The 14,200-nt window shown below is 41.1% G+C and overlaps 1 protein-coding gene across 1 annotated transcript in view; it reads right to left on the reverse strand.

Annotated features, from left to right (window-relative positions):
- Positions 1–5,173, reverse strand: part of LOC121867743 (glutamic acid-rich protein-like) — a 12,496-nt gene extending 7,323 nt beyond the window's left edge. Inside the window, exons 1-5 of the mRNA XM_042367806.1 lie at positions 5,050–5,173; positions 4,141–4,206; positions 2,336–2,521; positions 1,294–1,555; positions 898–972 (exon numbers count right to left, since the gene is read on the reverse strand). Coding sequence (XP_042223740.1) covers positions 898–972; positions 1,294–1,555; positions 2,336–2,521; positions 4,141–4,205 — 588 coding nt within the window. The 5' untranslated portion in view covers position 4,206; positions 5,050–5,173. The remainder of the gene's footprint in view (positions 1–897; positions 973–1,293; positions 1,556–2,335; positions 2,522–4,140; positions 4,207–5,049) is intronic.
- Between the last annotated feature and the right edge of the window lie 9,027 nt (positions 5,174–14,200).

Below are 14,200 nucleotides of genomic sequence, written 5' to 3' on the forward strand. Positions count from 1 at the left end.
CCCTCATACTGTACCAAACACACAGTCATACTGTACCAAACACACAGTATACCCCCTCATACTGTACCAAACACACAGTATACCCCTCATACTGTACCAAACACACAGTATACCCCCTCATACTGTACCAAACACACAGTATAACCCCTCATACTGTACCAAACACACAGTATAACCCCTCATACTGTACCAAACACACAGTATACCCCTCATACTGTACCAAACACACAGTATAACCCCTCATACTGTACCAAACACACAGTATACCCCCTCATACTGTACCAAACACACAGTATAACCCCCCTCCCTCTCCCAACCAAAATGGCGAAGAAATATATAACCTGGGTGAGTGACATAACCAATAACACACTATGCAAGAACCTAACCTAACCAAAAACTATATCAATCCACCTATTCTATGAACCAGTTACTCAGCAAAGTTACTCAGGAAACAGTTACTCAGCAAAGTTACTCAGGAAACAGTCACTCAGCAAAGTTACTCAGAAAACAGTCACTCGGGAAACAGTTACTCAGCAAACAGTCACTCGGGAAACAGTTACTCAGCAAACAGTCACTCGGGAAACAGTTACTCAGCAAACAGTCACTCAGGAAACACGAGGCACATCACTGAACTGTAGACTGGTGGAGCACAAGTATGTTCCTTTAGTGTAATGTTACTTTACTGTGATGTTAATTTAATATGATGTTACTTTAGTGATGTTCCTTTAGTGTAATGTTCCTTTAGTGTGATGTTCCTTAAGTGTGATGTTCCTTTAGTGTGATGTTCCTTTAGTGTGATGTTCCTTTAGTGTAATGTTCCTTTAGTGTGATGTTCCTTTAGGTATGTTCCTTTAGTGTGATGTTCCTTTAGTGTATAGAGGGCAGTTGTATACGTACCCAGTCCATACGTCTCATCTTCCGAGGGGGCGGTCCGTTCTCCCAGCTGTCCTGATTGTCCCCGACCGATGTATCCTGTGCGAGTGTTTACCGTAGAAGTTATTATTAGTGTTTACGTCGCAGATATTTACTCGTAATATATATATATATATCGTCTTTTCCCCCACAGTTGTAATAGTTTAGGTGGCTTAGCACTTTCTGGGTTATATTAAGATTTATTTACAACTCACACCACACCATGGACTTATGTCACCTGAAGATAAAAGATCCTATTATTTAGAGAGGATTAGGTTAGGTTGGGTTAGTCTTTATTGGGTGGGTGTCTAATCATCAGGTAAAATAAACTAGGGGTGTCTCATCTTCAGGTGATCATTAAGTAGCGACCCCCAAACTTACAGAAGATAATAGAGCGTTGAGGATATTGAGCGCCAACTTGGACTTGTCGTGACCCAGGTGACTCAGCTGGTTAAGTGACCCAAAGAGCTCTGAAGTGTCCCCTCTCCCCCCCGCGGCCATCATCCGCCCCGACGCTCCCCCCGGGCCAGCTGCCGCAGACATGTGGTGCGAACCGTAGCTTCCCCCGCTACCCGACGCCTCGTTGGATCCCATGTCATCCCAAGCGTCGACCTGCGAGCTCGAACGCCGCGAGTCGCTGTACCTGAAAGTTTGTGAATTCCTATAAAAATTCTGAAATCAAGAATCATTAACACTGAATTGTAACCTATGTTTATGAATCACTGTAGCTAATGAATCACTGCACCTGTAAACAATGCAACAGTGACCCAGCCTGGCTAGTTAAGAGGTCACTTGCTTGACCAATCACCACACAGTAACAGGTTGGTGACAGAAAGGTCATTAAGGTATATAACTTCACACTAATTTGGCGACTGTAACACCTTGCCATTAAGTTACAACAGCTAACCCCCATAAGCATAGAAAAATTGCCATAATATCATGATAATTAAGGCAAATGATTATAATGTCACTTATTTGAATACCAATCATTATACACAAGTCCAATACAGTCATTATAGTACAGTACATAGAATCAAAGTATAGAGTAAATGTTTGTGTGCGTGCAATGGGCTTCGAACACTACAGCACGTCTCTTGTCATCTAGATAGGATTAGCGTACAAGCCTGCGATTCAATTTCCTTTATACTTGTTCCCCATAATTTAAATAAACTCCGAAATAATAAACACAGTAAAGGAATCACGTCGGTGGTAACTCAACATATAGTCATTTAAGGAGAGTTTGTCTACCGATGTGAAATCAGGTAACAAGATATTTATACGAAAATTCTCACTAGTTGGTCATATTGTTCCAGACCAATAGGGAAAAAATAAAGGTACTGTATATATTATGTGTCTTTAAGTGCATTAAGTATACAAAATCGATATTACTATACGACCGCAACGCCCGGACGCTTTCCCTCACCTATCATGGCCGCCAGACTCCCTGTAGCCCCCAGAGGTACCGTGGCCTCCACCTCCTCGGTACCTCCCGCTGTTGTAGCTACTTCCTCCGCGATTGTAGCCTCTTCCTCCTCCTCCTCCTCCTCCTCCTCCGGTACTACTGCCCCGGCTCCCCCAACCATAGCTTCCACGTCCTCTTCCTCGACCTCTGGGGGTTAAGACAAGGTGATAAACGGTGATAAATGGTGAAATAAGATGATAATTGGTGATAAAATGTGAAATAGAGTGATAAATGGTGAAATAAGATGATAATTGGTGATAAAATGTGAAATAGAGTGATAAATGGTGAAATAAGATGATAATTGGTGATAAAATGTGAAATAGAGTGATAAATGGTGAAATAAGATGATAAATATTAGACTTCTCTCTCCATATACAAAGTGTTACAAAAAATTATGAACAAACAATTAGGATCACCTGAAAATTATCCCCAATATCAGCTGGTGATTAAACAACCTTAACCTAACCTAACCCAACCTAGCCTAACTTTATGTAACCTAACCTAACCAAATACAGTCCAACTTGGCCCACAGCCAACTAGGACCATCTCGGATAACCAATTTGGACTAAAAAGTAAAAGTTTATAAATTTATTTTTGCATGAATGATAAAATTACCAAAGTATTGATGACCAGCCACGTGATGTGAGGACAAACATTACTGATAGACAGCCACGAGACCTGAGGTTGACGAGTTCCACAATAATTTAAATAATGAGTTACTTAATGCACAAAGGCAGTACATACCATACAGAAAACTCAGATCAAACAACAATGACCTTAAATGGATATATAACTATTTAAAGAACATTATTGGACAAAGGAAGGCTATAGGCAGGAGAATAAATCGTGGTGAAGTTTACCTCCGAGATTATTATAAGGTATTGGCCAGTAGGGTTAAGACCGAGATAAGAAAAGTAAAGAGGAATAATGAACTGAAGGTAGCAAGGGAGGCGAAGTCAAACCTCAAGGGATTCTATCAAATGTATCAAACTAAAACACGAGAAAAGATTGGACCAATAGTCAGATACCGGCGAGCTAACTGATAACGATGGAGAAATGACCAATAATCTGAACAGATATTTTTCAACAGTTTTCACCACCGAAAATTTAAACATGATACCCGAGGCACCGACTCTATACAGAGATAGTGAAGAAAATAAATTAAGCAAGATAGTAGTGACTAGTAACGATGTTATTAAGGAAATAGACAAACTACAGCCTAATAAGTCACCAGGTCCCGATGAGATATTTGCCAGAGTATTAAAGGAATGTAAGGAAGAGCTTAGTATGCCCTTAGCAAAGTTGTTTAACATGTCCTTAAAACAGGTGTAGTGCCAATTTAACATCAATTGTAGGCAAATTACTGGAAGCAATAATTTCAAACTCTATTCCAAATCACCTGGAGAAGCACAAGTTATGAATGTGAGCCCTTGGTGTTCACTCTCTGTATTTCAGTGAACAACAAGAGACATAAAACAAATCTCAAACTCATTCCTGAACCTCTAGTCAGCTACTTGTTTGAAGTGTACAAGATGGCCGAGTTGGCAATGTGTGGGCCGTGTTGGTTATATAAGATGGGCCGAGTTAGTAACGTGTTGGCCGTGTTGGTTATATAAGATGGGCCGAGTTGGAGGTACACCACCTAACCTAACCCCCAATAGGATTAAGGTAGTTACTCTTCAGATGAGATAAGCTATAGGTGGGGGGGGGGGGATATTCTTCAGGTGATCACAGACGTTAATTAAAGTACTAGATAGTTGGGTCACCTGTAACGGTTGCCGCCACCTCCGACCCTGGAGTCATAGTCACCCTTGTCGTAGTACCCAGGCATCCTGTAAGGGCATCAAGGCATACATTAATAATGGGTCCGACTAATTACCCAAATATAGCCGCAATGAAGTCAAATAATGGTCCTCGATGAATAAATCGGACTGCCAATCACTTCTCGACTAGTATTTGGTGTCACAAAGTCACAAAAAACTGGTAAACTTAATTTATTCTGAGTTAATAGATCAAGTGCATGTACCTAACCTAACCTAACCTAACACAACACAACTCAGATTAAATTAAGTTTACCAGTTTTTTTTGACTTTGTGACACCAAATAATAATCGAGAAGTGATTCACAGCCCGAATTACGCTTGTACGACCATCATTTGACTTTATTGCGACTACATCTGGGTAATTAGTCGTACCGTTAATAATTATTGTCATCATTATTAACCTCTAAAACACTACAACATGTTCTTTATTATTATTATTATTATTATTATTATTGTTATTATTATTATTATCATTGGTATTATTATTATTATTATTATTATTATTATGGCAGTATTATTTTTTTATTACATTATTATTATTATTATTATTATTATTATTATTATTATTATAACAGTATTATTATTTTATTGGTAAATATTTGTTTTCCACGTAAATTAATAAAAAAAAACATTAAAACGACTTTAAATCCCCATAGAGTCATCCTAAACATTCTACAGACAATAAATTACTAATAGACAATAATAAAACTACATATAGTCATTTAACAACAATAATTTAAGGTTATTTAAATTGGTCCTGAGAATGACACAGACGACCATTACGATTCACGTCTTTATTTTATCCACTACGGCTTTAATCAACCACTACAACACTATTTAATTATTTACTTACCTTTATTACACCTTCTAGTATAATTATCTCTAGGTTGTGGAGGTGATAAGGGGTGAATAACGCCAATAGAGGAGAAAATAGGATAAATATAAGTGGCCCGGCTGAAGGTGCTTGTGTTGTGGGGGCCATAAACAAGATGGTGGGGATACGTGGCTAGAATTAATTACCTCAAATATTAACATTATTTTAGTTTATATGAGTTATTTTGTTATTATTGTTATTTTTATGGTGTTTCTGTATATATTTTTATTTATTTTAGTCTTTATTGTATTGTTGTTTGTTATATTTTGGTTTTAATTTCAGAGGATGTATTTTATTTTAGGCAGTGGCCCCCCCTTTAAGCTGCCAAAGGAGTCTCCTCTGAAGAATTTACCCGCGTTTTCTCTTCCTAGCCCTTTCCCACCTCTTGTACCTCTCACCGGGCCTCTTCCTAGCCCTCTCCACCCACAGAGCCTCCACCCCAACCCACTCCACCCCAGCCCACTCCACTCCAGCCCTCTCCACCTGAAGAATGTCCATCCCAAGAGACGACTGGACAAACGTGTAGCATACCAAGATGTCTTTTACCAATACCAAGCAGAGACTGAGCAGTTAAGTATGTATTAAACCTTATACGACTTATGTACGGCGTGGCAAGAGAGAAAGAGATAGAGAGGGAGGTTGAGAGAGAGAGATAGAAAGAAAGGAAGGTTGAGAGAGAAAAAGAGAGGGGTGGGGTGAAGGTTAAGTGAGTGAGACAAATTGCAATATTTTTATTTCTTAATTGTTGTTGTAAATTATAACATTTATCTTACACTACGTCATTAAGTCATTATTTGATTGATTTAATGTAGAATAAAGTCAATAATGTTATAGTATTGTTAACGAAGAGATGGTGTATTGAGTGAATCTAATGTGCCTCGGGTTCATTAACTCCTATGAACTAATTTTAAACATCATTAATTACATATTTTCTACCTTATTATACAAATATCTGTTATTAATACGTCACTAATCTTATAATTCAACTTAAACAGCTCATAATACAGTAAATATCTTAGTTTTAAACACAGAATTCAGAAAAGGTGATTCAGTATATCTGGGGTGGTTCTCTGGAGCTCAAAGGGATGGGTCGTGTGGTTGTCTGTCTGAGGGTTTTTATAATATTTCTACTTACGTGATCATATATTGCCTTTAAAATGTTTATATAAAAAGAGATACAATGTTGAATTACAATTTATAAAGATTGAAGTGATTTTTATATATATTTAGCGAGTTAGCATACAAGACTTGAAGGTAGTTATTGAAAGATTTTATTCCTGGACCTGTTAAGACTCGGGGCAAGTGTTCCTCAAGGAGTGTCAATATATAAATTATTCTTGTTAATGTATATAGAAAGGAAATTTATATAGATATTGATAGAGGATTTGTATAGATGGATAACATAAATTGAGGATTTGTTTAGGGTTAATGTGAAGAAATGTGCATAGTTTCTGGGCTAAGTAATTGGTATAGGTTCTAGGTTGTAACATAATGGTAGTTTATATAATTCTAAGTAATGTCTATTATCTAGGTTAATATAATGGGTAATGTATATAATTTGATGAGGTAATTTATATGGTTCCTAGACAAGGTACAACAGTAATGTGTATAGTTACCAGGCTAAGATACGAGTAATTTATATAGGTTAAGATTTGATACGATTTATATATATGGTTACAGCGGTGTATAAACATTTCAGGTCAGTGGTGATAGTTGAGTGGCCTCGGTGTGGACGGTTGGGGCCTCAGGTTCGACTCCCAGGCTGACTGGAGGCTCAAGACTCAGAGGTCGGGGCAAGATTCTCCAAGGTTGGCGAGAGGAATTCACCCGCTTTACCTTAAGTAATTCCCCGCCATTATTACAGGTGAGGAAGATTACCTGGACGAGTGAGCTGGAAATATTACAAGAAATTATTACTTGAGGAAGATTATTATTATTTTTATTGTACGGCAGGGCCTGGCAGTGTACGGCAGGGCCTGGCAGTGTACGGCAGGGCTAGGGCACTGTACGGCAGGGCCTGGCAGTGTACGGCAGGGCTAGGGCACTGTACGGCAGGGCTAGGGCACTGCACGGCAGGGCTAGGGCACTGCACGGCAGGGCTAGGGCACTGTACGGCAGGGCTAGGGCACTGCACGGCAGGGCTAGGGCACTGTACGGCAGGGCCTGGCAGTGTACGGCAGGGCCTGGCAGTGTACGGCCTTTTTTCCCAAAAATTTTGAAAAATTAGACAAAAAAATTATTAGATATTGATTTATTTTTTATTTTTTTTTAAATGTTGATTTTATAAATGTTGAATGCATTTATATATTTTTTTTAAATTTGTTTTTTATTTTTTTAAATATTGAATTTATTATTTTTTCAAAATGTTTAAATATTATATTTAAGTTAATTGTAATTTGTTTTAGTTCCTAAATATTTTGGTTTTGACAAGTTGGCTGGTTGTGTTGCTGAACCAGACGAGGTGTTACCAAACGGGGTGTTACCAGGCAGTGTTAAAAGGTCTATGAAAACAGAACGACTTCTTCACATTTATTATTATATACTGTACATTATATACAGTCTTTATGTGGAGGTGAGGTTACTGGCTGGAGAGGTCAGGTCACTGCTGCAGGCCACTGGCTGGAGAGGGCAGGTCACTGCTGCAGGCCACTGGCTGGAGAGGGCAGGTCACTGGCTGGAGAGGGCAGGTCACTGCTGCAGGCCACTGGCTGGAGAGGGCAGGTCACTGCTGCAGGCCACTCACTGCTGCTGGCTGGAGAGGGCAGGTCTGCTGCAGGCCACTGGCTGGAGAGGGCAGGTCACTGCTGCAGGCCACTGGCTGGAGAGGCAGGCCACTGCTGCAGGCCACTGGCTGAGGGGCAGTCACACTGCTGGGTCACCCAAAATGGTGCTTGTAGAGGTGAGGCCACTGGCTGGAGAGGTCAGGTCACCATGCTGCAGGACGCTCAATATGCTCCTTGGTCAGGTCAGGTCAGCATGCTGCAGGACGCTCAATATGCTCCCTGGTCAGGTCACCATGCTGCAGGACGCTCAATATATGCTCCTGGTCAGGTCACCATGCTGCAGGACGCTGAACATGCTCCTTGGTCAGGTCAGGTCACCATTCTGCAGGACGCTCAACCTGCTCCTTGGTCAGGTCAGGTCACCATTCTGCAGGACGCTCAACCTGCTCTTGGTCAGGTCAGGTCACCATGCTGCAGGACGCTCAATATGCTCCTGGTCAGGTCACCATGCTGCAGGACAGGTCACCATGCTGGGAACCTGCTCCTTGGTCAGGTCAGGTCACCATGCTGCAGGACATGCTGCAGGACGCTTGCTCCTTGGTCAGGTCAGGTCACCATACTGCAGGACGCTCAACATGCTCCTTGGTCAGGTCAGGTCACCATGCTGCAGGACGCTCAACCTGCTCCTTGGTCAGGTCAGGTCACCATGCTGCAGGACGCTCCTTGGTCAGGTCAGGTCACACGGCACCAAGTCCAGGTATACAAACTCTCCATAAACTGAAATAAATAAAAGTATTTTAATACATAATATTTGGTTTCATTTTCTGACAAATCTTTAAACTATTACTTTAATATTTATCTAAGTTAACTAATTTAGTAATAACTATTATACACTAATATTAAATCTTACAAACACACAGTCAGGAACTTTAACTTATAATTGAAATAAAAAATAAATTAATATGGAACTTTATGACGAGATATTTACTTTACCTCTGAATAAACATAAGAAAATACCCAAAATATTATACAATTTGTATATTAAGTAAATTATTTAGTCAACAATATTAAGAGACTGCTTCAAGGTCGATCTGAGCCATTGTTAACTATTTCTGTAATTATTAAATTATTGCCGTATTTTATGGAACCTCCATTAGGAACCGCTGGGTTAAAGTAACTCAGAAGGCAATTATGCAAATTAACCGATTCAAGATTATTGGAAGGTGACGCCACACTAGACCCTTTCTATATATGTTCTATATTTTGTTGGACTTTACAAGAGTGGGCATTTATTTGGAGAGTTAAAGAGCTTAGCTAAGTTAGAGCTTAACTAAGTTTAAGAGCTTAATCATAAAAAGTATTGACCCCGCGTATTGCACTATTGCGCTAATTTATGTAATCAAGTACAGAACTATATTCGATAACCAGTGTAGTTATAAAAAAATAGAATATAATACCACGTACTATAATAGAACAATAGTTAAGAAGTATATAATTATATACTTTATATTAAAGACTTTAGGGGAATAATTGATATTAAGATTTATATGGATTAGGTTAGATCTCATTTGGTTCATGATGGACACGAATGGCTGACAGGCGGGAGGTACTAACTCGAGTGTTGCAGATTTGAAGAAAAAATGTAATTCTTTAGGTTAATTGATCCAAGAAAATAACTGAAAGGGGAGATAAGGTGACGCCGCTTTTATGGTAAGTTAAATTACGGTGATTTATGTAGTAATTTGCGAGATTTATAATTAACGTTTACCTGTAGCCATTTTTTGCCCTTAATTATCGTGGTAATGAGTAGTTGAGTTAAATGACCAATAATTAATAAACTGTGGTCGACTTTACCACAATATATAAACACGCTGTTGCCTCTCTTGAGCGTGTTGATAAAGGTAAGTTAACCACTGGCCACCTCTCGACATGGCCACCTCTCGACATGGCCACCTTTAGTTGGGTGGCCATTAGGTAAATAAGGTAAGTGAATATTAAAACTTTAAATGGTTTCCTCAATTGATTTAGATTATGTCAAAATGGGACCCAAAATGACCAGGTAATCCAGGTGTACAGCGACAAGTTACCCATTACTGTTGGTATGTAAACTAATGATTTTATCCGTTATCTTCACCACTGATCGGTCTGTTAGCCGTTTGGTCACGTCTCTTACACTGTTGGCAAGTACTGGGGATGTACCGGCTCCGTTACACACTGTTGGTAAGTACTGGGCGTGTACCGGCTCCGTTACACACTGTTGGCAAGTACTGGGGGTGTACCGGCTCCGTTACACACTGTTGGCAAGTACTGGGCGTGTACCGGCTCCGTTACACACTGTTGGCAAGTACTGGGGGTGTACCGGCTCCAGTTAACACTGTTGTACAAGTTTACTGGGGGTGTACCGGCTCCGTTACACACTGTTGGCACTGGGGGTGGCTCCGTTACACTGTGCCTGGGGTGTACCGGCTCCGTTACACACTGTTGGCAAGAAGTACTGGGCCGTGTACCGGCTCCGTTACACACTATTGTACTGGCCGGCTCCGTTACACACTGTTGGCTGGGGGTGTACCGGGGCTGTACCGGCTCCGTTACACTGCTGGGGGTGTACCGGCTCCGTTACACTGGGCGTTACTGTAGAAATACTGGGGGTGTACGGCTCCGTTACACACTGTTGGCAAGTACTGCCGACAATACTGTGTACCGGCTCCGTTACACTGTTACTGAACCGGCTCCGTTACACACTGTTGGGTTACTGGGGGTGTACCGGCTCCGTTACACACTGTTGGCACTGGGGGTGTACCGGCTCCGTTGTACCGGCTCCGTTACACACTGTTGGCAAGTACTGGGGGTGTACCGGCTCCGTTACACACTGTTGGCAAGTACTGGGGGTGTACCGGCTCCGTTACACACTGTTGGCAAGTACTGGGGGTGTACCGGCTCCGTTACACACTGTTGGCAAGTACCGGGGGTGTACCGGCTCCGTTACACACTGTTGTCAACTACTGTCACTCCGCAAAAGTTTATCCTGACAGTTTCCTGAACTAAGAACCCCGGTAATGTATAACTTTACCAGTCAACCGTCAACATCCAGCAGCAGAATCAGTAGTAGCAGCAGCAGCAGCAACAGCAGCAGCAGACACACACTAAGACAGGCTGGCGCATGTCAGCTCCAACATAACCTCTGTGTGAAGCTTGGAGACTGAGGCCTCCACTCCTCCATACTGAACCAGACTGAGACCTCGACTGAGGCCTCCACTCCTCCACCACCATACTGAACCAGACTGAGACCTCGACTGAGGCCTCCACTCCTCCACCACCATACTGAACCAGACTGAGACCTCGACTGGGGCCTCCACTCTCCATACTGAACCAGACTGAGACCTCGACTGAGGCCTCCCCTCCACTCCCTGAGTCCTCGACTGAGGCCTCCACTCCTCCATACTGAACCAGACTGAGACCTCGACTGAGGCCTCCACTCCTCCATACTGAACCAGACTGAGACCTCGACTGACCCAGACTGAGGCCTTCACTCCTCCATACTGAACCAGACTGAGACCTCGACTGACCCAGACTGAACCTTCAACCATCACAACCTCATTTTATTAACAACATATGAACATTATTACTCAACCAACAACGATAAAATAACAATAATAATAAACTTTAATTCCTTAAAACCATCGAGGGAATTGTTTCAGTGTTCGGGACCTGCTTCAGTAGTGACGTCATCAGTGGGCGGGGTGTGTTCGGGACCTGCTTCAGTAGTGACGTCATCAGTGGGCGGGGTGTGTTCGGGACCTGCTTCAGTAGTGACGTCATCAGTGGGCGGGGTGTGTTCGGGACCTGCTTCAGTAGTGACGTCATCAGTGGGCGGGGTTAATAAACGGGGTGTTTGGACCATCAATTGGTGGTTGTGTTTGTTATTATTAATATAATTATAGACGAAAGTGATGATAATAAAACTATTATATACTTGGTTTATGATAAGTTCACTATTCAGGTTTAACTTGACGTTTGTTTTATATGAAGAAGGTGAGGAGGAGACACCCAAGTGAGGCAGTACTGTGTAGGTGTACGGTGTAGGTATACTCGTACAGTGTACACAGACGGTGTAGGTATACTCGTACAGTGTACACAGACGGTGTTCGTACAGTGTACACAGACGGTACTCGTACAGTGTACACAGACGGTGTAGGTATACTCGTACAGTGTACACAGACGGTGTAGGTATACTCGTACAGTGTACACAGACGGTGTAGGTATACTCGTACAGTGTACACAGACGGTGCAGGTATACTCGTACAGTGTACACAGACGGTGTAGGTATACTCGTACAGTGTACACAGACGGTGTAGGTATACTCGTACAGTGTACACAGACGGTGTAGGTATACTCGTACAGTGTACACAGACGGTGCAGGTATACTCGTACAGTGTACACAGACGGTGTAGGTATACTCGTACAGTGTACACAGACGGTGTAGACATATAAACAATGGTCAACAAGTTGATCAAACAACCAATAAATACCATAACTTCTTATCTCCTCTTGTATTAACAGTTTATGTGTGTAGTATGGGAGGTGAACGTTAAAGAGGCTCTTCCTCTCGCAAGGATCCACACATCCCTGATACTGACACCATTGCTTGGTCACACCTCAGTGATTGTTACACTAACAGTAATATTTCCAGTGAAATCACTGGCTGGTGTGGCACCAATGGTGGGCAACTACCGACTCTCACGGCATCACACTCACACTGAAAGGTTGTCCCTTAAATAGGTCAATGCCTAGGTGCCTCCCTCCACCCCCACCATGCAGGCATTATCCTATCACACAGTCCCCAGCCACCACCAACACCCCTTCCTCCTGACTAATCTGAAAGAAGACGAGCAATTCCCGCAGACTTTTTATATTAACACCAGAGAAAACGTAACATGTTAGAGGGGGAACTATTATAATGTACAGCACCTCCCATATTACAACATATACTGTTAATACAAGAGGAGATAAGAAGCTTTTATGGTATTTTTTGGTTTATACTTGTTTGACGTTTACCATTGTTTGTATACCTACACTCACTATGTACATTGTATGCTTGTACTGACGACATACATGATGAATCAATTATAAACTTGTACGAGGTTTTAGTGAATAAAATATCCAGTATAATTATGTATGTAACGCCTAACTAGTCTAAAAAGCTTATATTTAATCCCTCAAACAATCCAATTCTGTTTACATTGTTTCCTCTCGATATGAACTCCAAGGTACCAATGTATCATCACCCAGGTGTGTGGTCAGGTGTTGTTTGCTAGTGGAATCTCCAGCAAGTTGTGGGTATCGTTATGTCACCCTTGAGACTCCAGAGGTTGTATTTGACTGGGGTGGAAAGATATTGTCCTATACTTTCGATAGTAGTTGTGGTAGTAATAGTAGTACTTGGTTAGGTAGCTAGGTATGGTAGTAGTAATGTAGTAGTGGTGGTTCAGTAGTAGTAGTAGACTATGGTGTAATGGTAGTAATTATAGTAGACTCACACAATATACAATTTACAGTAGCTAAAACAACTATCTGTGCAGGTGGAGTTTGATATGCCCCCAAATTTTATGAGTGACTAGTGACAGCCCTCATATACCAATATTTATCATCCATAGTCTCATATTGTTTCCCACAAAGTATGCACAGATAGTTGTTTTAGCTACTGTACAATCACTCAAAAAAATTACCTTTAATTGAGGTGATCGATGAATTCCAGAATGAACGCTGCGACTCCTCTTGTTTCAGTAGGATTGTCAAAATTCCCCATCCATTGTATCATATTTTTTCCAACATAATTTTATATAGTTTCTTAAGTGACTATATTAAGTATGATTGAGTGGGTCACCAATCTTTCACCTTACACACTTATTTCATTATTATTTCAATATTCAATAGCTTGCTAGCAATCCGGGCAATACTCAACAGCTTGCTAGCAATCCGGGCAATACTCAACAGCTCACTAGCCATCCAGGCATTTAATCTTTGTTATTTTCTTATGTTCTTAACTCCAGTATTACTTCAGGGGGAAACTGTAGCACTTTAAGAAAACCTACCCTGTCTTGGTTAGGTTAGGTTCACCACCCTTCTCACACACCTGTCCTGGATGGGGATTGAAGCCAGGACACAGTCATGAGCGATATGTGTTTCTCAGTGTTACTTGGAGTTTTGTATCTATAGAAAGCTGAGAAACATATAGAAAACAGATAGATTGATTGATGACAGTTTGAGAATAGACAGAAATACAGTTAGATAGGTAAATAGATAGATAGATACTGTAAATAGATTGTAACTAATAGATTAATAGACAGACAGACAGATAGATAGATAGATAGATGGATGATAGTTCAGTGATAATAAACCTCTATAAT

This window comes from Homarus americanus, unplaced genomic scaffold (assembly GCF_018991925.1).
Source record: "Homarus americanus isolate GMGI-L3 unplaced genomic scaffold, GMGI_Hamer_2.0 scaffold46583, whole genome shotgun sequence".
NCBI lineage: Eukaryota > Metazoa > Arthropoda > Malacostraca > Decapoda > Nephropidae > Homarus > Homarus americanus.